This window comes from Diabrotica virgifera, chromosome 3 (assembly GCF_917563875.1).
Source record: "Diabrotica virgifera virgifera chromosome 3, PGI_DIABVI_V3a".
NCBI classification, from domain to species: Eukaryota; Metazoa; Arthropoda; class Insecta; order Coleoptera; family Chrysomelidae; genus Diabrotica; species Diabrotica virgifera.
The window spans coordinates 43897869-43921202 of NC_065445.1; the positions used below are offsets into that span (position 1 = coordinate 43897869).

The 23334-nt window shown below is 32.8% G+C and overlaps 1 protein-coding gene across 1 annotated transcript in view; it reads right to left on the reverse strand.

The window, feature by feature from the left end:
- Nucleotides 1–3709: 3709 nt before the first annotated feature.
- The window catches only part of LOC114327912 (rab GDP dissociation inhibitor alpha), a 44435-nt gene continuing 24810 nt past the window's right edge, over nucleotides 3710–23334 (reverse strand). Inside the window, exons 4-6 of the mRNA XM_028276623.2 lie at nucleotides 16968–17098; nucleotides 16094–16295; nucleotides 3710–5519 (exon numbers count right to left, since the gene is read on the reverse strand). Of these exons, the coding sequence (XP_028132424.1) occupies nucleotides 5227–5519; nucleotides 16094–16295; nucleotides 16968–17098 (626 nt within the window). The 3' untranslated portion in view covers nucleotides 3710–5226. The remainder of the gene's footprint in view (nucleotides 5520–16093; nucleotides 16296–16967; nucleotides 17099–23334) is intronic.

Sequence of the window (23334 nt, forward strand, 5' to 3'; positions counted from 1 at the left end):
TTGGTTAGAATGGCCCAAAAAATACAAAAAAATGTTTTGTTTTGCGAGAAATCGCTGTTATGTGATTCCTCAACTTCTTGGTTTATAACAATCTTATCGACATTCGAATCAACTGTTACCCAAAAAATTCGCGTTCTACAGGTCAAAATACATAAAAAAAACTTGGGTAAGTCCATCTGAATACAGGAGGCCGTTGTACCCCCCCTGGCGACAGGACTACGTCTTCTTGTGAATTTTTATCGCAACCTGCGAGTAGAAAATGATGCGAGTCCACATCAAATTAAGTTCCCAAACCATAATAAATTTCTTTCGCACCGATAACACACTTCAAGATACTGTGTTTTTTAAACCTTATCGCTGAGAAGCCTCAAGTGTCAAGGGTTTTGTGGGAATATCTTCAGATACCCATGATTTTAATTGGATAGCGTCACTGATGCTTACCAACCCTATAAGTTAAAGAATTCTTAAGATTTTGTGGCATTCGTGAATTGAATTCTGACGCAGTGAGATGCATTGCGACGCCGACGTCAACGTATTGTCCCATAGGGGACGTGTGTAATAAGTAGTGGAGTGAACTCAGAATTAAAATTATGGTAAGTCGAAATAACCTTTCATTCTATTGTTCCAATGTTATTAAAGAAATCCTTTTTTCTTTCTATTCAAGAGTTCTACTGTACGGTCAATTCCACCTAAGTTTACATTATGCTGTCCAGCTGCTATCTTATTAACGCTGTTCTCTCGACTGTGTCAATAGTCGAATTTCTTCGTATTCATCTTTTGCGCCTCACGGGCCTGCCAGCCTACAAAGGGGGCATTTCTCTACCTATTCTGTGCAAGTAAGTGGACTATTATATTTGGTTTATTTTGCTGAAAAGGTTCACTAACCTTCTGAAAATTAGGCCATTCTTTTAGTGTGAAGTTTACGTCATTATTATTTTTTTATTTTTAAATGAGTGATCATTTAAACCATAAACATTTTCGTTATGTAATTTTTTGTGTAATTACTATATTTAGTATATAGAAAAAAAAAAGATTTTTGAAGTTATACTGCTTTAGGCGCGTTGGGTGTAAATTTATATGTGCGCGAATTCATCAAAAATCTTGGTCCTGAGCGCAGCTCAAATGTTATACGGGCTCTGATTGGGTAATTACAATGACCTGTCAACAATAATTGTTCAATAAGTCGATTATGGGTAAACAAATGTTGTGTATATTAGTTTTTACTGTTGTGAGGACAGAGAAAAAAGCAAGTTTATAATTGTAGTGACTTTTTAAATAGTTTTTAAAAGCAACAGGTACGTAATTATTGTAAATGTATCAGTATTGTAATAAAAAATTACATAGGTACTTACCTATTTGGAAAATGTTTGTACTTATCTAGTAGCTAATGCTTTGATTTACATAAATTGAATACCAACAAAATTTCTACCCATCTTCATCTAATATATTGTTTTCTTACTCTGTTTTGTTGTATTTTAATTCCACAAAAATCAAACTAATTTGATTAAATTTAGAACTGTCAAACAGTAAAACGTTCAGTTGGCCTATCTTCGCACACGACAGGTACGTGTAAGTGGCTAAATGAGTAGAGGCTTCGAATTCAAATCCTAAGCATCCGAATAAACGCGGGTTCGAATCCCAATGCAAGTTTTTATTTTTTTTTATACATTTTATGATTCTAAGTATATTTGTTATGTATTTTTTTTAGAAAATGCGTATTTGGTTAAAATTCTTGCCAACAATAATTATTGTTCAGAAATCATTTCTTTGTGGCATTTTTCAATGTGTTTGTGTGTGTTTTATTCTTTTATTTTTTTAATTTTTGGTATTGTTTTAATAAAATTTTTTGGAAAGTAGTAAGTATTAAAATAATATTTAAATGAAATATAAATAAACTGTTTAAAGTACAGCGGGTTCCAAAAAAAAACTGATACGACTCTTAAAGCGTATTTTGTAGAAAATTGAGCAGTGTATTTTGAATGAAAAATACTTATTATTTACATACTGTCACTGTCGCTGACAAATCTTAAAATTTGTCAGATAACTTATTTTGTTCAACTTCAAAAAATGGCTCCACATGCTAGCAAAGAACTAAAAGCAAGAATTGTAACGAAATTAGAATATGGTTGGTCACTATCTGCCGTAGCAAACCATTTTAACGTAACCAGAACAACAGTTTTTAAGATTAATAAAAGATGGAGAGAACAAGAAACTCTCAAAAGAAAGCAAGATTCTGGAAGACCAAAAATATCTACCGCTCATGAAGATCGTAAGTTTTCTGAGAGATTAGAAGATAATCCTTTTATATGATGTTTATATTTATATTATTTTAATATATATGAAATAACATATGTAATCAGTTTTTTGTTTGTTTATTTTATTATTTGTCTGTCATAATAAATATAATATAATGTCAGACCAATCAAATACACAGCTCAAAATAATCAAATCTTACTAAGAGTCGTATCAGTTTTTTTAGGAACCAGCTGTACATAGTAATTTCGTTTGAATCATATAATAGAAGTATAACTTCTTACGTGCGTACAAAGTACACACACATTATTTTATTGCCGTATAGATGACGAAATACGAGTGTCAATTATCTATTTTTAATTTTTTTGAGCAATTATTCAGTTTTTCTGTATAGTAAGTAGAGTCATTAGAAATTATAGTCATCTATTCTACGTCGTTTATTATCGGTCTGTGTTGTGTTGACCAAATAATATTAAGTCAATGTATTTGAAATTTTCTTTTTTTGGTCAACAATTTTAGTTATTTCTCTCTGTGTATATTATGTAAATATTGAGTATGTATTACCTTATTGAGTATTTTAATAAATGTTACATTGAAACGTACGATGTCGCATTTTATTTAATTATCATTTACAGCTCAAGACTAGAACATTGGTGTTTTGTCGTAGCAGTGTTGCTAATTTTTCTATTGTTGTGTTATGTTTCGTTAATTGTTCCTTTAAGGATTTAGAGGTAAAATCCATGGCGCCCTGATTTCGTTTGCGTATTCAGTATTTCCGTTTTATTCAAGTCCAAGTGTCAAACCATCAGTTAGTGTTATCTATCCATCTTTTGTCTATTGTCGTTTCATTAGCCATATTCGCATGTCATTCTTTATTCATCTAACATCTCTTATTGCAACAAAAGCCCAACCCAAAGAAGCACGCCCACATATCTTCCGACTGAGCAACGTGGTCTTCGTATCGTCAATGTACGCGATTGGACCTTTCCATCTTCGGTCATTCCTTATTCCATCTAAGGATAATATCGTCCTGATCCTTCTGATTCAGCCTTCATGACCTCCTGTCCATCCCATCGTTCGGTATATCCTTGTGAGCCGCCTTATGGCAAATTTGCGTATTCATATTCTGATTCGCTCATTTTCAATATAAATATATTACGCTCCTGCGCAGTAAACAAAATACGTTCCAACAAAAAAATGATCGTTTATCGCATCGTCCTTCCGATTTTAACAAAAATTGTAATCGTCCAGTGACAGTTTCGTGACTATTATTAAAGTAATCGGATAAATGCAAGTACTAGTTGGGCTGACCTGCGCACTAGGATCACTTTTTACCTTAAAAATAAATTGTGTTTTTAGCCGTCTCTTTCAAAAACATTGTGCATTAAGGGGTTAAATTATTCTATTTTTAGCAACATTGCGAAAGTACTTTGTTAGAAAAAAAAAACAGCAAGTGTCCTTTTTTTAAAGTTTATTTTATATTATTACAGTAAAAGAACTTTCAGATATTCGCAATCCTTGTGCAGCATACAAAAAAATGTTGGGAAAACGATTGCACGAGTTTTGAGTTTAGAACTCTCTTTTAAACAGTGAGTTCTGTCTAAAAATGGAATGCTAAAGCTTATCAAATCTTTACCCAAATATAAACAATTCTCAAAAAACTCTTAACAATAGTTCAGTAAGAAGAGTACGAAAGATTCATTAGAGACAATTAAGTGGTAAAGAACATTCATGCCAAAACACAGACTAGTCAACATGTCGAAAACTGTCTGTGATATATAATATTTAACAATATTTTTGAGAATTATTTTATTTAGATCAAGGCATCAAGCTGATACATTTTAACCCACTTTTATTCTGGTAATATATAATCAATCACAAAGATACACCGTTTTTTTAAAGTGCCTTATCACCAATGATTCAGACATGCATCTAACTAAAACATAAAGCTATATATTCATATAAATACAATTTCACAACTTATGTCTAACTTACATAAATTCCTTTTTGCAAACAAAAATATAAAGTTCGTATTTTAAGCTAGTTTTCTGGTAGAAGGTAAGGAGGTCATTGGTAAAAAAAGGTTCCCCATTACGCTGAGAAAGAGAAAATCTGGCAACACTGCCTTACTCATTAACTCTCCCTCTCTCTTACCCCTCCACTTTCGGCTTGCTGCATTGCTCAGTGTCGGTCTGGCAGCCTTCGAATATGGAGATCCCGGTCGCTGTTACCGCCAATGTGAAATTTTTTAAATGCAAAATGTATTTCACCTATTGACATTCATAGTCAGTTAATCGAAGTTTATGGGTAAAAGTATATATCTGTTCAACATTCAGGAAACCTTCAGATTTATCGTGAATTTCCGTTCGGCCTTCACTAAATTCACTACACCATTTGCGAACATGCTGAACAGATATGCGCTTTTACCCATAAACTTCGAATAACTGGTTGAATGTCAATAGCTGAAATCAATTTTGCATTTAAAAAACGTATCACAGCATGAATTTCACATTGGCGATAACATCGACGTGGACCTCTATCTTCGAAAGCTGCTAAGCCGACACTGAGCAATGCAGCGACGTGAAAGTGGTGGAGTAAGAGAGAGGGAGAGTTGATGTGTAAGGCAGTGTTGCCAGATATCTCCCAGTACGTCGCACTCTTCTTCAGCGGCACAGGGAACCTTTTTTTTACGAATGACACTCGTATTTAGAAATACCACGAAGAAATAATGCATAAAAAATAGAAATAAAACTTAATATCTCTTTTGTGTGACGTTATACAAAAGCTAAATAAAACTACCTGATTATCCGGGTACAAAAAATTGAATATCAGATTAAAAAAAAAGAGTATCATGAACTTTTAAAGACTACATAGCCATTTCTATTAAACAAATAGACAATTATCAAAAAAAGTTCCACATATATTATTACCTAGATAACTGCACCGTAACATTGAGTTGCAATGTTTGGGTTTTTATTGTTCTTCGTCTCCCAGTTCGTGTTTAATTTTGGAGAAATCGAATTCTTCCCCTGTACCGCGCTTGAAGATGTCCAATACATCCAGACAGGTTGTCTCGAAGTGGGTGGTAGCGTCGTAGGACTGCGAGATGAAGATCTGAGATTGAAGACCATCGTCTGTTGGCTCGTAGTAGTCAGACACTGAGACGAATTTTTGACGAATGATACCTAAGAGGTCTAAACCTGGTTTAATTTCGATTTCTGGATTTTCGGTTTCCACTGTTGTAGACACCATAGCTATAAACCAACCTAAATCGAAAACATAAATATATAGTACACGCTAAATAAACTAAAATCAAATAAGTAATTTATTAAATACAGTAGATTATACTTTAAAATGATTGCCAAGTAGGTCTTTTAACAGCTTTAATTCTGAATCTTGATCTACATCTTCTTTTTCTTACGGTGCCTATCCGTTCCGGATGTTGGCGATCAGCATGGTTATCCTAACTTTGCTTGCTGCTAATCTTTATTTCAAGTTAAGATTAGAACGTTACGCTTACGGAGATCAGCATTGCCAAACCTCTCGCGTACGGGTGGATAATCGACTGCTGTTTCACATTATAAGAATTTGAACTTGCGAAGGTTAGAACGCACGACGACATTCCAATGGGGGCGCATGTAATCATATGGAGCCTTTCTCACTAGACGGTGGTTGGAACGTTCGGTGAAGTCGCCGTGTTTATGCCGTCCCTCGCTTACAACAACAGACGGCAGCCGTGCCGTTTTTACGCACCCAATAGCATAGGGGACTTAATGCATCCTTTCATATGATACTGTCGTTCAGTCGCACGAAGGTAGTTTCTTTGGTTGTTTGGTACATTATTTTCATTTACACTTTGTGGCTGTTTGAAGTAGGTAATATATTTTATATTATGTGATGTCTCAGATTGATATTATTAACATTAATTGTAGCGAGACCTGTTCTTTGGGACAAAACAATAGAAATATATAAAGATAGAAACTTTACTGAGAAATGCTTGGAATGATGTATGCCGTGCACTTAACCGTGAATTTGACGAATTAGGTGATAAAGAAAAAAAATCACATTTTATAAGGACATCAAAATTAATTATATGTTACTGATAACAACAGTAATTAAAACTGCTAAGTATATTATAATAAACTTTATTTTACATAGTTGCAATTAACGTTGAGTATAGAGGGTGTTCCATCAATATGTGAATATAAAAATATATAAATCGTATCTTTTTGCGTTAATAGGATGGACCCAATGAATTCGATTCCTCTTATTTCTCTTTCTTCGGCGATAAAGTAACCACAACGCTATAATATGATTTCGCTCCATAATATATACCTTTTATTCTACGAAATTATATTTAGTTTTATAGGGTAAACGACTCGGTGAAGACTGGAGTAGGGCGGCGATCACGTCTTGTGTGAAATTATCTAAAAACAACATTTAAAACGACGGGAACGACATTTAAAAATGAATTCTTTTAAATTCTGTACATGAAAAACATAAATTGTAATGTTGTTCTGAAGCTGTTTCCTTGTGGAATTTTTGTAATAAACTATTCTAAAGGGGAAATAAGCCACAATTTAACTAAAAAAATAATTTTATTAACGTTTCGACGCCCAAATCGGATGTCGAAACGTTAATAAAATCATTTTTTTAGTTCAATTGTGGCTTATTTTCCATTTAGAATAGTTTATTACATAGATTGTATGAGCCAATTAGATGAGCTAATCCAAGATCCCACAAATAACTTAGTAGAACAACGATTATAAAAACAAATTAAGACTTTTAATTAAAAACATAAGAAATAATAACTGACAAAATAGAAATTTCAAATGAATTAAATACGCATTACAGTATATTAGGACAAAACTATGGACAAAAAATACCCATTTGTAATGATACATCGTAATGATACATATCAGACATCGTATCATGTACTTACCTCAGCCACAAAGTGTAAATAAAAATAATATACCAAACAACACAGCAAAATATCTGCGTGCGACTCAATTCTTATTGTGTGAAAAGGATAGGTGCGTCAAAACTACCGCACGAGAAAACCCTAGCACGTTCAAAATTCTTATAATGTGATCAGCACATTCGATTCATTCTAGTCAGTACGGCGTGGCATCAGCGCGCTGCTATCGCTCATAAGAAACACACGGGACACATCTCTCCAATGTTCTATTCTAAAGGTGAAACGCTCTATATTCGGAATAGTCCGATTGTCGATGCACTGAACCACTTTGTCAGGTTTTGAAACCACGATACTGTTCTTCTCCCTGGTCTCTCTTTCTAACTACCTTACCCTAAAGAATGAGTTACAACAAGCCTTATTTCTGTTCATTCTTCATAATATGGCCAAGATATTCTACTTTGCGCTCTTTGATGGTGTTAATAATCTCGCAATCCTTGGCCCTTCTACCTAGGCCCTCAACATTAGTCACACGATCTGCCCACGAAATTCTTAAAATGCGTCTGTAACACCACATCTCGAATGCCTCGAGTTTTCTTAAAGAAGCTTCTGAAAGTGTCCTGGCCTCTACTCCGTATAATAACATATAAAATCTTCTTCTTCTTCTTCTTAAGGTGCCTATCCGTTCCGGATGTTGGCGATCAGCATGGCCATCCTAACTTTGCTTTCTGCTATTCTGAATAGTCCGGTTGTCGATGTATTAAACCACTTTCTCAGGTTTTGAAGCCAAGATATTCTTCTTCTCCCTGGTCCTCTCTTTCCAAATACCTTGCCTTAAAGAATGAGTTGCAACAAGCCATATCTCTGTTCATTCCTCATAACATGGCCAAGATATTCTAGTTTGCGCTCTTTGATTGTGTTAATAATCTCGCATTCCTTGCCTATTTTACGTAGAACCTCAACATTAGTCACATGATCCACCCACGAAATTCTCAAAATGCGCCTATAACACCACATCTCGAAATGTTTTCTCAAAGAAGCCTCGGAAAGTGTCAAGGCCTCTACTCCGTATAATAACGTAGAAAATACATAGCATCTGATGATAGAGATTTTTGGTAGCAAGAGGTAAATCGTGGCTTCTGAAAAGAGACTTCATCATTATGAACGCTGATCTCGCTTTTCCTATGCGTTGTTTTATTTCACTTAAGTGGTCCCACTGGCTGTTTATGTTGGTACCAAGGTATGTGTAGCTGTCGACCCTGTCAATTAGTTGTTGGTTAACCAAAAGCTGCGTATTTAATATTTCGCGCTTACTGACTACCATGTACTTTGTTTTCTTCGTATTGAGATCAAGTCCGTATTCTTTACTTATATCTGATATGCGCGACATTATTCTTTGCAAACCATCTAGACTGTCTGCAAAAACTACAGCGTCGTCGGCATATCTAATGTTGTTCAGACGCACTCCATTGACTAATACGCCTTCCTGTAGTTCTCCCAGCACTTGCTCGAAGATACATTCAGAGCATATATTAAACAACACCGGGAACAGAATGCATCCTTGCCTCACTCCTCTTATGGAGACTGCCTCTGTCAATTGGTCATTCACTTTAATGTTGGTAGTTTGGTTGTAATATACCATGTAACATCTATTTCTAGCCCGATCAGGGAACACAAAATTTTACGAAAGCCTCCAAGAAAATAAAGGAATGATGAAAATTTGGGAATAGGTAGTTGAAATTGTCTATTATGATATAAGAAAAAGTTTACAATTCTACATCCCCTCCATTTTACAAAAATTGAGAAATACGGGGTGAAAAATATTTTCTCAGGAGTGTAGGGGAGTGCATTTAGATTTTCACTTCGGAAAAAATCAAACAAGATAAAACTTTTTGTAATTTCATTAAGAAATGTTTAATAAACAACATATCAAAAAGTTCTACTCGAGAAGTGGGTGCTTCATTTTTTATTAAACAAATGAACAGCGAAGTTAGATATTTTTTAAATAACTCCGAAAATATAATTTTTAGAAAAAAACTGACGACCATTGAAAAATTCAGAAATTTTTACAAAAAAAACCTTTTATAAAGATTTTTCTAAAATTAAATCTCTAGCTTCTGTAATTTTTTATTTATAATGCTAAAGTCACCCTTCTCACACACATTGGCGCACTGTAAACTAGCGTTGGAAGAAGTGCACGGTTGAGTTTTTTTAATGTTATTCTTTAACTAATGGATCAAAAGAAATTCTACAAATTGGACATGAAAGAAAATGAAATAAGCTATCTTAAGGTTGTAATACAAAGAAATAAAATGTATGGACATAAGTACGGTGTGGGCGGAAAGTGAGACTTACATGAATTTTGTTTAAAAATGTGTAACTAATACAATTTTACTTATAAAGCTCTCAAATTTGCACAACTTACCTCTCAATCATCTTACTAAACGATGTTTCATTCAAAAAAAATCTCAAAAATTTAATTCAAATAATACGCTGCCTCAAAAATGTAATTTTTGAAAACTTCGTAGTTCTACAGAATTCCCACCACTTTAAGACGGTATTACTCAAGTTTGAATAAATCTAATACAATTTTTTTGATATTTTTTTAAAGCCTAGGATGTAATCTTTAAAAAGCACTGAATTATTTTAGTTTAAAAATGAAATAAATAATTTCTTTTAGAGAAAACTAAGAAAGATAACAAAAATGTAATACAAAAACCGAAAATTACCAGCTGAAAAAATGTATATACAGAGTGATCAAAACTTTTTTCTGTAAAACTTACCTAAAATTAATTTAATAATAAGCTTCAACAATAATAAATGTTTTCAACAAAAAAATTTTTTTTTAGCTCTTATACAGTATGTCTGCGTAACTTGGAACCTATTGATAACTTTTTTAATATCAGTTTTACGAAAAAAAGTCATTTTTTATAAAATACTCTGCATCGTATATAACATAAGATGCAACCATCAAATATTAAATTTTGTTAATTTTGAACGAGGTATGTCAAAAAATATGAATTTCACTCAAGAGTAAAGTACCTTTATATTTCACAATATCGAAAATTTTTATAAAGAAAAGTTGTTTGGAATTAAAAATTATGTTTCAACATGTACTTATATCCTTCTAATCGAAAATTCGTTTTTTTAATATTGTTTCAAATTAATTATACCAAACATCATTAAATTTTCACTTATTATTTATGATAACTGATTTATTATTAATTTTATGAAGAAAGTTATTCGTCATAAATAGCTGTGCATGGTCTAACACTTAATATGCAAATATAAAATATTATATTTTATCAATATTATACGAGGTATTATGTAAAAAAATTGCATAAAAGTGTAATTGCATATTGTCACATCGTTTTTAATTCTGAACAACTTTCCATAATAACAATTTTCAGTACTATGAAAAATATAGGTATTTTACTAACTGAAATTTTTATTTATTGACATATCTTGTACAAAATTGATAAAAATTGATATTTTATGATTGCATTTAAAGTTTTAGAATATGCAGAGCTTTTTACTAAGAATAACTTTTTATTTATGATCCCATTGCAACAATTTTTTGAATATTGAAGAGATAGATTTTGAATAATTTGTTCTTTCTTTCTAATACATTTTAATTTTTAATATTATTGTGAAAATTATTTGTATATCTTTTTTTTTAAGAATGAAATTCCATATTTGTTAGATTGGATTCTACTTGTTTTTCATTTAAATATCCGCCATTTTGAAATTTAAATTTTTAATCTTTAATTCAGATTCAACAACCTGTTAAAAATAAAGACAATAAATGTTTTAGAAAAATGTTCTTTTTTATCTTCTTTTTAGAAAATCCGCATTTTGGATCCGCCATTTTATAGTTTATAATGTTAACATTTAAGTTAGGTTTATCAAAGCTCTCAGAAATAAATATATGTAGAAATAAATACATTTTGTAAAGAAATTATGATTTTACAACTATTTTTTAAGTTATCCGCCATTTTGGATCTGCCATTTTATAATTTAAATTATCAAAATTTGATTCAGGTTCAGCAATCTCTCAAAAATATCCACATATATGTAAACAAACACGTTTTATAAAAAAAAATCGGATTTTACAACTGCTTTTTAAGGGATTGTAATGTCAGATTCGGGTTCAGCATAATCAAAACTAAAATAAAAACATTTTTTATCAAAATAAAATGTTGAATTCACCCATATTCTTAACATTATTTATACAAAACAATTGTTATTGTTTTTTAAACAATGAATAAACAATAAGCGGCGAAATTTGTGAGTAGAACTTTTTACTTTAACATATTTATAAACTAACAAAAAAAGTTTTAGAAAAATATAACCTTGTTTGATTTTTTCCGAAACATTGTATCTTCTCGTTCTAATTGCACTCCCCTAGTGAAAAAATATACGTTCAAAATAGGCCCGGAATTGGATAAAATGACTAATTCTAAGCAACTTTTGATCTAGAGTTTTTGAAGTTATTCTTCTTTAGGCACGATGCGATTGAGAGTAAAATTTCATAAATCTGCGCGCATGCGCACACAGACAGTAATAGTTCGTTGCTAATCTTTCAAGATAGGTATGTATGTATCTGTATCAGCGCAAATAAGTCATTAAAAGAATATATTAGTGTTTTTAGTAAATGTATTATTTATTATAATTTTTGGATTTGTCTTTCTCTGTAGTAAGATAATAAAATATTACGTAGGTATAACATTTTTATATGTCTATTTGTCACCGTGTTGTGTAATTATATTCGAAACTTACGTGTCATTTAAAGAAGCTCTGTGGCGTAGTTGGTAGAGCGTTGGGTCAGCGATTGGAAGGTCGCACCGGTCGCGGGTTCCAATCCTGGACGATTCGTATCTTTTTTTAATTTTTGGTTGTTTTAATAAAAATTTTTTGAAAGTGGTAGATAAGAAAGTTAGTTTAATATTTAAATAAAATACAAATAACCTGTTAAGTATATTTACTTCGTTGAAATTATATAATAGAAGAATAACTTCTTACGTGCGTACAAAGTACACACACATTCTTTTTTTCACTAAGTCAATACTTTTCGAGTTATTTGCGAGTGAATATGTTCATTTTTAACAAAAAAAAACATGTTTTTGGACGGCTTTTCGCAGATAACTCAAAAAGTAAGTATTCTAGCGAAAAAATATTCCGAGTAAAAATATAGCTTATAAAAAATTGAAAAAAATGGTGTACGCGTGAGTGCGTGAGGTCTGCAGAACCAGTAGAAGCAGAGTTGTAGCTAATGAAAAGTAGGTTCTTCTTCGTCAAATTCCAAATCGAATATTTCAATATGAAATAACCAAAAAAACAGCATTTTTCGGGGAAAATTCATTATAACTTTTTTAAAGTGTTTAAAAAAAGGTTTAATTTTGTGTTTTAAAAAAACTTAACAATAAAAATCAGTGAGTTACGCTCAAAATATTGTTGGTCTCTTTTATTTTTTGGTACAAAAATCGCGACAATCACCCCCTAATTACCTTCCCAAATAAAATTAATCGTTACCGCTTCACTAGTTACTTATCTATTGTTTATATTATCTATAAGTTTCATTGGTTCAAAGTGCTCACTTTAAATTGGGTTTAAAATAAAACATGTTTTTTTAAATTTGAAAAAAATGGAATTGTTCATGGAATTAACTTAAAAATTATTAGTAATACCAAAAATCTTAAACAGTAATAAAATGTACGTTTTGCTTTTCTGAATATTTATGCTGTTTTGTTTTATTGTTAGACAAAAATTGGTTATGCTATGGCTGTTCAAAATTTGCCTAAACTCGTGATTAGTTACTCGTTCAAGTAATTTTAACTACAGCTTTTTCAAAAGTAAGCATTTTGAGCCGATGAAACTTACAGTTCATATAAATAATACATAAGTAAAGTAACTTGTGAAGTGGAACACTTTATAAAAGTTGAAATGAATTTTCCCCGAAAAGTGCTTCGTTTTTGGGTTATTTCACAGTGAAATATTCGATTTGGAATTTGATGAAGAAGAACCTACTTTTCATTAACTACAACTCTGCTTCTATTGGGTCTACTGTAGGTAACCTACTGTAGGTAACTAACTAGGTAACCTACCTCAAGCATACACCATTTTTTTCAGTTTTTTATAAGCTATATTTTTGCTAAGAATATTTTTTTTCGCTGAAATACTTACTTTTTGAGTTATCTCCGAAAAACCGTCCAAAAACATGTTTTTCTTCTGTTAAAAATGAACATATTCACTTGCAAATAACTTTAAATGTATTGACTTAAGGAAAAAACTCTATAGAACAAAAGTTGCTTAGAATTAGTCATTTTATCCAATTCCGGACTTATTTTGAATGTATATTTTTTACATTCGAGAGGGGGTTTCCCCCCCCCATATTTTTGTAAAATGGGGGGATGTAGAATTGTAAACTTTTTCTTATATGATAATAGACAATTTCAATATTCCCAAATTTTCATCCTTCCTTTATTTTTTTTTGGGTCAGATTGTTCTTTGATCGGGCTATTCAATTGTTTTGACTTATTGCTGTTTTATTCACCTTAGAATTAAGGATACTCAGCGGAATATTTGATGGCATCTGGAGGAGGAAGTACAGCTATGAAATAGATCTATCTTCTTCTTGGTGTGCCTATCCGTGATGAATGCTAACTACCATCATGACAATCTGTATCTTGTCTGCAGCAGCGCGAAAAAGCTGAACAGATGTTTTGTTGAACCAGGTTCTGAGGTTCTTTAATCACAATTTTCTTCTTCCTGGATCTAACCCTCCAAATATTTTTCCTTGCAGGATATATCTGGATTCATTTCGCGTAATGCTTCCAAAACTTTCAGGATTTGATGGTGATCAATACCTCTCAGCTCTTTTTCATTCTTATCAGGATCTACTCAGGGTCAATCCATGCCAAGTGGTTCAATATAAATTAAACTGGTTGCTTGACTTATTATGATAATAATGTTAATAATGAATAGAAAATTGAACACGCTTTCAAATGAGATACCACACAACCCCTATTCCCATTAAAAAAATCATCGATTACGTCATCACGCTCTGCTGGATGACGTCACGTAGAATGAAATATATGCCAAAAAATTGCAATATAAAAATAAAAATAAACCTATTTCGGCATTTTCTTAAAATCTAACAGGTAACTATTGCCAAATATCGAGGTGGACTCTTTTCTTTGGCCCACCCTGTATAAATTTGTATTAATTGTGAAATCCGGTGAAAATAGATTAATTTTTATTTCATTAGACAGTTTATTGGACTTTTAATTACCCTGCCCGCAAACGCTCAAATTTTGACCATTTTGATTTTTGTCCATTTTTTCAGGCCTGTAACTCCTATATGACATAAGTCTGCAACTCCAAATTTTTTCATCCGTGCCCATCAGAGATATAGGGGGTCAAACTTTGAGATTTTGCAAAAAATTACATTTTTGAAATTTTTTTTTTTTAATTTACCTAAGTCTCAAAGCTCAAACTTTTTTTATTTAAAGTATGTACGTATATCTTTTTCAGAAAAAAATTACAAACCATTATCGGCTTGCCTTATGCTGTTAAAAAAATGCTGAAAATGGCATTTTATCAGTTTACCTTTTCAAACTTTGAGGTTCAAGGCCTTAAGGGTAGTTTGAAATTAAATAATGCTATTGGGACCGTGCAAGTTCGGCAAAGCGACCCCTATTTCTACGCTCTATACTAAAATTCGCACTTTTAATTATATTGGCCAATTATATTAGTCCTGGTTACTGGATAATTGTCAAGGCCATAGTCCAAAAAAATAATAAGAAGAAAAAATAAGATTCAGGTTATGTTATGAAAACGTCAACAATTGTATGTAGTAAATAAAATTAGTTATTAAAATGCAGTACTGCAAGCAAAATAAAATTAATTAAATTTACCTTTATATAATAATTGCATATCATATCAATATTGTGGAGCAATATATAATTTTTCTGCTTCATTGACAGAAGGTATGAAATATACGTCAATTTGACAATTTCAATTGACAATATGAATTATTTAAGATAGTTGCAATATTTCTCCGCGACTCGCGCAGGGTCGTTTCTCGTTTCCCCTTCCAAGTACTTGCACACCGCGAATAGGCCGTTTTTAGAACATACTTTTCTAAAAAGTTTGGTTTTTGATTTTTTGTTTTAGGACAAACCTGAGTGAAAATATTGACTATAGAGTGAAGCCATGTTTTCCGTGAAAATGATCGATACGCTTTAACAAAAATGGCCGTCATCGGCAAAATAATTTTTTTTAAAATAAAATAAATACAATTTTGTGCTTTCTATAGACTGAAGTTTAAAAGGTATAAAAATAAAATATATTAAAAATAGTCAAGCAACCACCTTTGGACCACTTGGCTTCCTCTCAGTGAGTTCACGGGATCTTAAGTATTCTCCGATCCATCCTCATCTCAAATGCTTCCAATCTTCTGCACATATCTTCATTCAACATCATAAAAAAGGACGGATAAGACATCGCAACATTCTTACTTTTATATCAAGAGAGATTTTGTCTCTTGAAGAATGCCCTCATTCAGTTGAAGGTGGATTTAGTTATTCCGATGTTGTTGGTCCATTCTTCACTTTTTATGGAGCCGAGGTATTTGTAGTGAGTCAACCTCTCTACTGGGGTCTGTTTGATGTAAAGTTGACCATCTGTTATCTTTTTCTTGCTAATTATCATAAGGTTTGTTTTCCTTACGTTTATCTTGAGTCTATACTCTTGACTGCAATACGTGATTTTGTTCATAAGGACTTGTTAGTCTTCTAGGCTGTCCGCAACTACTACGGTGTCATCTGTATATCGGCTGTTTAACTTGTACCCGGAAATACATTATTGTATTCCCCTTGACGCTATTTCTTATAAATATAACCTAGGAAAAAACTGTTATCATACCTTTGGCAGCTACTTGATGAGTGTAACTCACTACAGAGACGTATATGTCGGAGCTACGACCAACTTGCTTTTGAGGAATGATAACCTGAGTCGATAGTGCATCTCTTGTATTAGCAATTGGATGGTCCAAAAGGCAAATACATCTGATGACTTTTCCCTTCTTGCGTACTTTATCAGAGACATATGTAGGATCACAATAAACCTGTAATAAAAAAAGATTATTATACACCATATATACACTCATGGACAAAAATATCGACTATTTTGAAATTATCATTAAAGTAAGTATTCACTATTCTAATAGTGCGTTATCGTTCATTCAGTGGCGCACCTAGAATTTTTCTCCTGGGGGGGGGCGGTTTGACTTGAGTACAAAATTTGTTTTGTATAGTTTGTTAAAGAAAAGTTACATTTTCCTACTATTCTTTATATGCCCTGGGAGGGGTTTTAACCCCCAAAACCCCCCCTTGTCTTGAAAGAAATGGTCTTCTAAAATGTTTTTAATATATATACATGTCGGCTGTCATTCACCCAATCACCTTCACAGGTTTGGTATGCCTTTTCCAAGAAATAAAATCATAACTCCTGTCGATCAGATAGTCTAGCGGGACGAGAGGAGGACCCCACATCACTTCGCCGTAATGTGCGAGTTCAATTCCTCGCCCGGTGAAAGGAAAACAAAAAGGCTGACGCAGCAGCTTAAAATTCTTAGAAAAGGAGGCTTAGACTGGAATATGTGGGCGTCTGATCGGCCTATGGGGGAGCAGTACGGCAAGAGAATTTCCCTGTTACTTCTTGTGTTTCTTTGAAGTTGGTATCAAGAATTTGAATTGATATCAAGTAATAATAATTAATAATAATCAAGTACACTAACCTGTTTACATTTAGCTATTTCGTTGCCAGAACGCACCCCAACTACTTTACCTCCTTCGCCTAAGACTATTTCATCAATAGGTTTGTCTAACATGTAGGTACCTCCGTATATTGCCGATAGTCTAGCGAAACCTAGAAATAATAATGTGTGAATTTAAATTGGAACTTTATATAATGAGTTTCAAGGCAATTACAAATTTTCGGTTTATTCGTGAAGCTGACCACAAACTTTCTCTTATTTGTTTAATTTGCGCATTATATTAATTCCAGCTTTGCCAGAAGAAATAATAAACCATGGTTCACCCCCGAAATCCGAACTATTTAATTATAAACACACATAAGCCAGTATGTAGAACAGGGGTGGCCAACCTTTTTAAGTCGAGTGCCAATATGAGAACAAAAAAAATTTGGCGTGCCACTAAAATGTTTCGACATACTAATATGGATACTATATATTAATAATATACGGTACAATATGTATTTCTTATGTAAATTCCACATTTTTCCGTTTAGTCAAGATAGTGGAGGTTTAAAAAATAACGTAATAAGTAAAACATAACAACAAACTTACTTTATTGTTAATAAAAATAAAATAAAAACGTTAAACAAAAAAACTTAAATATTTTCTTATTATCTAAAATTCAAATTATTAAACAGTTACTTATTTAATGTGGTATTTCAACTTGTATTTTTTTAATTAATTCATCTATATTGGGATTAATTTCGGAACTAGCCAACAGAATTAGATTTTTTAAATGCATGTCAGTTAATCGTGACCGATATTTTGATTTTATTATGTTCATAATAGAGAACATTTGCTCACAAACGTACGTTGAACCAAATCTACAACAATATCTCAGAGCTAACTCGTGTAAATTAGGAAAATTGTTTGCTGGTACAAATTTCCAAAATTCAATATAATTGGGATCAGTAACAGTTGAAATAATTTCCCTATATTTGGTTTTTAGTATAGTGTGGTTCTGTAAATCAATAATTTCGATCTGTATTTCAGCTGAGTAACAATTGATATCTTGCAGAGAAATAGAAAAAGGATTTATGAAAAGGTCAACATTCATTTTGTCTTTTTGAAAATCTTCAAACCGGGTATTGAATGAACCTAGCAAAATAGATATAAGGTTTTTAAATCTGTCATAATTTGGAGTTCTACTGACCTTGTTGGCTAATTCCTGCATTAATGTGAAATGTGTCAATCTCTGTTCTCCAAAATCGTTACAAAAAAGCATAAGTTTATTCACAAAAGAAGATATATGACCAACTAGAGTAGGAAAAATACAATTTTTTCCCTGTAATCTTAAATTTAATAGATTTAAATGTCTCATAATATCAGTGAGAAAAGTTAAATCCCAAAGCCAATCTTTATCATTAAGTAACGAGCACGCACTGGGTAGTTCATTGTTTTCTTGCAAATATTTTAAGACGCACTCCTTCAAGTTCCAAAACCTTTCGAGTGCATTTCCTTTGGAGAGCCAGCGCACACTGCAATGGAGAAGTAACTCTCCATCTTGCTCCGTTTCTTCCGCGAACAGTTCTCGAAATTGTCGTCGATTCAATGCCCGAGCTCGTATTTTGTTAATGCAGCGTGTTACAGGGTCAACAACAGATGACATGTTTAGGTCCTTGGCACAAAGAGCTTCCTGGTGAATAATACAATGGTACTTAAAAACTTTTCTTCCCAAATATTTTTCCAGTAATGTAACAAACCCCTTTAGTCTACCAACCATGCAAGGAGCTCCATCTGTACAAACACTATCTAATTTTGACCATTCAACTTTGTTGACTTCGATTATTTTTAAGCTGTTGAAAAATGTCCTCTCCTGTTGTTGTGACTAGTTGGCGCAAATCCAGAAGCTCTTCGGCATTTTCAAAATTATCATTGGTATAACGGACAAAAATGCTTAACTGCGCATTTTCTGTGTTGTCACAACTTTCATCCAACGCTAAAGAAAAGAATTTGCAGGATTGTAATCCACTTATAATTTGGGAAACAACATCCTGGCCCATATCATCTATACGGCGCATGACTGTATTTGGGATAATGCAATATTATCGACCATATTTTTGATCTTTACATCTCCCACATTTTTAGCAAATATTGCCAGACTATTTTTAATTATCTCCTCTCCATCAGAGTAGGCTTTTTTCTTCCGGGCTAACAGCAGAGAAAGTTCATATGATGTTTTAACCATAGTTTCCATTTCATCACTTCTCTTCTGAAACAGTGACTGTTGGCTGGCTAGGGTTTTCCTTTTTTTTTTCAATAAAGTCGGCTCGCAAATATGAACCAATAGGATATTTGTTGCTGAAGTCCTTATGCAGTTGTTTATAATGTCGTTCCAGGTTAAATTTTTTCGGAACTGCTACAGACAATCCACATATCAAACAAACAGGCTTTGAAGTATTACGATTAGTAAATAAAAATTGTTCTTCCCAAGCAGGTTGAAAATCGCGAATTGCAATATCATCTTCGTATTTTCGTTTTGAAGTCGAAGGCTTACTCGTGGACATATCGAACAAATACTTTTAAAATTTTAAAGAAACAATGCGCGATGACAAAATGTGCACATACAACGGGGCAGTTTAAAATAAACTAAGCAAGGGTAACGCAGTCCTATTGCACATTACGACAGCTAGGATCACGTGCAGCAATCGCAGCAATATCGCTCGCCAGAGGATGCAATGATGCCGCATCTATCGTAACTTCCGTAAACCTACCAAGTTTCTTCTTATTATTTTTTGTTTTTCAAGTTTTAATTTTTTTGAAAGTTTTTTAATTCAAAACGCTACGCGTGCCACTAATAGGACTCAATCGTGCCACAGAGTGGCACGCGTGCCGCGGGTTGGCCATCCCTGATGTAGAACATACATAATACACCAAATTCTAACAGAACATGACATTTTAAAGTTGCGTCTACCACCCTATCATCCGTAGCTACATCCAATAGAAAACATTGGACATTGGTGAAGAACAGAGTGGTTTCCTTCAACGTAACTTGATGAGTATACCTAGATAAACTAACAGAAAACCAATTGCGAAGTCACTGTATATCTTTGGAAAATCATTCACGTCAATGTCACAAAAGTTGAACATGGGAAGAGCCCAAATTAAGCTCCAGAGAATAGAAAACATTATTGTTTTGTATTTTAACAAAGACGTGGAGAAATAATTGAAAGATAAAACGTCAAAATAAATGTGTATTAATGTTGTTCTGAAGCTATTTTCTTGTGGCATTTTTATAATCAAGTATATTCAAATGGGAAATAAGCCACAATTTTATCTAAAAATGATTTTATTAACGTTTCGACGCCCAAGTAGGGGTGTCGTTGTCAAAATACAAAATAATACTAAATAAACAAAAATGTTGTTGCTTATTTAGTATTATTTTGTATTTTGACAACGACACCCGACTTGGGCGTAGAAACGTTAATAAAATCATTTTTAGATAAAATTGTGGCTTATTTCCCATTTGAATATACTTGATTATAAATGTGTATTAATTATTAACCAAAGAAACAGACAAAATTTGCATTAAAAGAGGTGTCAGACAGGGTTGTGTGTTGTCCCCAACTTTGTTTAACGTATACTTAGAAACAATTTTTAACGAAGCCGTGGAAGGACAATGTGGAGTTCGAATCGGGGGAGAAACTATTAACAACATCAGATATGCAGACGACACCGCGATCATGGCTGAAAGTATAGATCTTCAATTTCTTATAGGTCTAGTCACTAGAGAATGCTCTAAAAAAGGACTTAGCATAAATTCAACAAACACAAAGTTACTTGTGGTTAGCAAACAAGACGTCGGCCCTATGCAACTAATTGTCAGTAATGAACCGATAACAAAAGTTAACCATTTTAAATACCTAGGATTTTGGATAAACGAGACACTAAATCCAGATGAAGAAATTAAAACTCTTAAGAGTGAAACTTAGATCTATCCTGAGCAACTCTCAGCTGAATTTACAACTAAGAATCAAGTTCCTAAAATGTTATGTGTATCCTGTATTATTATATGGATGTCAAACGTGGGTCATGAAGGTTAACATAATGAACAAGTTAGAAGCCGTCGAGATGTAGTTATATCGTAGAATGCTCAGAATATCTTGGGTTCAACGCATTTCAAACAGAGAAGTCTTAAACAGAGTAGGTCAAGGCAAAGGTGACTTAATCAAAATGATAAAAAAGAGAAAACTTGACTATCTCGGGCATATAATGAGAGGTAGCAGATACAGGATGCTGCAGTTAATACTCAACGGAAAGATCGACGGAAAAAGAGGAATTGGTAAGAACAAATATTTGTAACTCCGAAACCTTCGTCAATGCCTACCCACGCCTAAAATTTGGGCACGGTACTTAAAGAAGAAGAATTAACCTGTAGTTTAACGCACTGCATTCGTTTAATTTAATTATTTCTCTATTTTCCAATTTTTTTATCTCCTATAATACTATAACTCATGTTTTCTTGTTTTAACATATTTATATTTTGCAATAAAATTATGTCATTTTTAAACACTTCGCTTAGACTATAAAAATCATTTAGTTTTCTTGTTTTAACATATTTATATTTTGCAATAAAATTATGTCATTTTTAAACACTTCGCTTAGACTATAAAAATCATTTTACAAAACCATCAGACTTTTTCATTTTTTTTCTGCGCAAACAATTACAAGGTCGTAGCTTTTGTCTCTGGAATATTGCCGATTTCGGAGCTTTGCTAAAGAAGGAGCTATTAGATACGCGGTTTTTTAATAGGATCAGAGCCATTCTGCGGAAACTCAAAATTCGAAAATGAGAAAAGCAACTTAGGGCCACCTACTGAGAAAATAATCCATGATAAAGGCAAGCAAAATAATTATTATACTCTCTGCCCCTACACAGAAGAAAGCTGCGGCGTACAGACTCTGCGAAAATGCATAGAACACAGCCGGATTATTGTCTCCAACAGTAGGGTAACTGTTCAGCAACTCAACACATACCTGAATTAGGTCTTTTTAGAACTTGGTCAAGGAACAAAAATGATACAAAACGGATAAAAGACTAAAAGTCTAGATCATTCTAGCTAAAAGATAGATGTAGGACATACACGAAACATTTTTCAGCATTCAGGACACAACTTGATAAGATCACAATATTCGAAATCCACTATTCTAAAAAGTAAAAAACAAGAATGAAAAAAAAAAAACAATAGCATTTACCGTAGATAATTATAATCTCAGTAAACTTACAAAAACTCATTATTTACATATTTGATAATATTTTTTCCAATCTGAAGTAATTTTATCTTCAAAAACAAATTGGTTATAACCAACACAACATTAACTTTGAAGTACCTAGTATTTATGCTAATAACGAGCATATAAATATTCGTATATAAAAATATGATAACAGTATGAAGCACATACACAATTAATGAGATAAGCATTTCCTTGCTTTTAATTTATTCAGATCAATTACAATTGTAACGTATGTCACCTAGTAATGAATTTCAGTTAAATTTTTTTGCCTTTTAAAGATAAATTTACGAAAATTAACACATTTAAAATAAATCAAAAGGAATGAAGTTCTTTAAAAATACTTTTGCTTCCTTATAGACCTGGATCCCGCGTACCAAAAAAAAGTTGATTAATAACAAGCTGAAAATTTGTTAATAGCTTAACGGTGTCTAGTCGGACACACTTTGATGTACGGGAACACTGAAACAGGGGAAGTTTTAATTGTGGAACAGTTTAAAAATTTGGAACGTCAGATTACGAAAACGTCCCATATATTTTTTCGGACAGAACATCCAATTGATTTATTGCCCTTTGATTAAACTGTCATGCAAAAATCAGACTGCTAATACTAACCAACATGACTCCTGTCATTTGACATGTTCTTCGTGTTCCACTCATTAAAATGCCCAGTTGGTGATAAACACCAGTCTGATTTTTGCATGAGAGTTTAATGAAATGGTAACAAATCAATTGGAAGTTCTGTCCGACAAAATACATGGGACGTTATCGTAGTCTGACGCTCCAAATTTTTAACCTGTTCCACAATTAAAACTTCCCCTGCTCCAGTGTTCCCATACATTAAAGTTTGTCCGACTAGACACCGTTAAGCTATTAACAATTTTTCAGCTTGCTATAATCAACTTTTTTTGGTACGCGGGATCCAGGTCTATTATGTCTTCTTCTTCTTAAGGTGCCGAGACCGTTTGTCGATCGTTGGCTCTCATGTTGCCCAGCATATTAACAATCATTGTCTTATTTACAGCCGCACGAAATAGTTCAGTGCTAGTTTTCCCAAACCATTGGCGTAGGTTTTTAAGCCAAGAAGTTGTATGGCGGCCTACACTTCGTTTTCCCA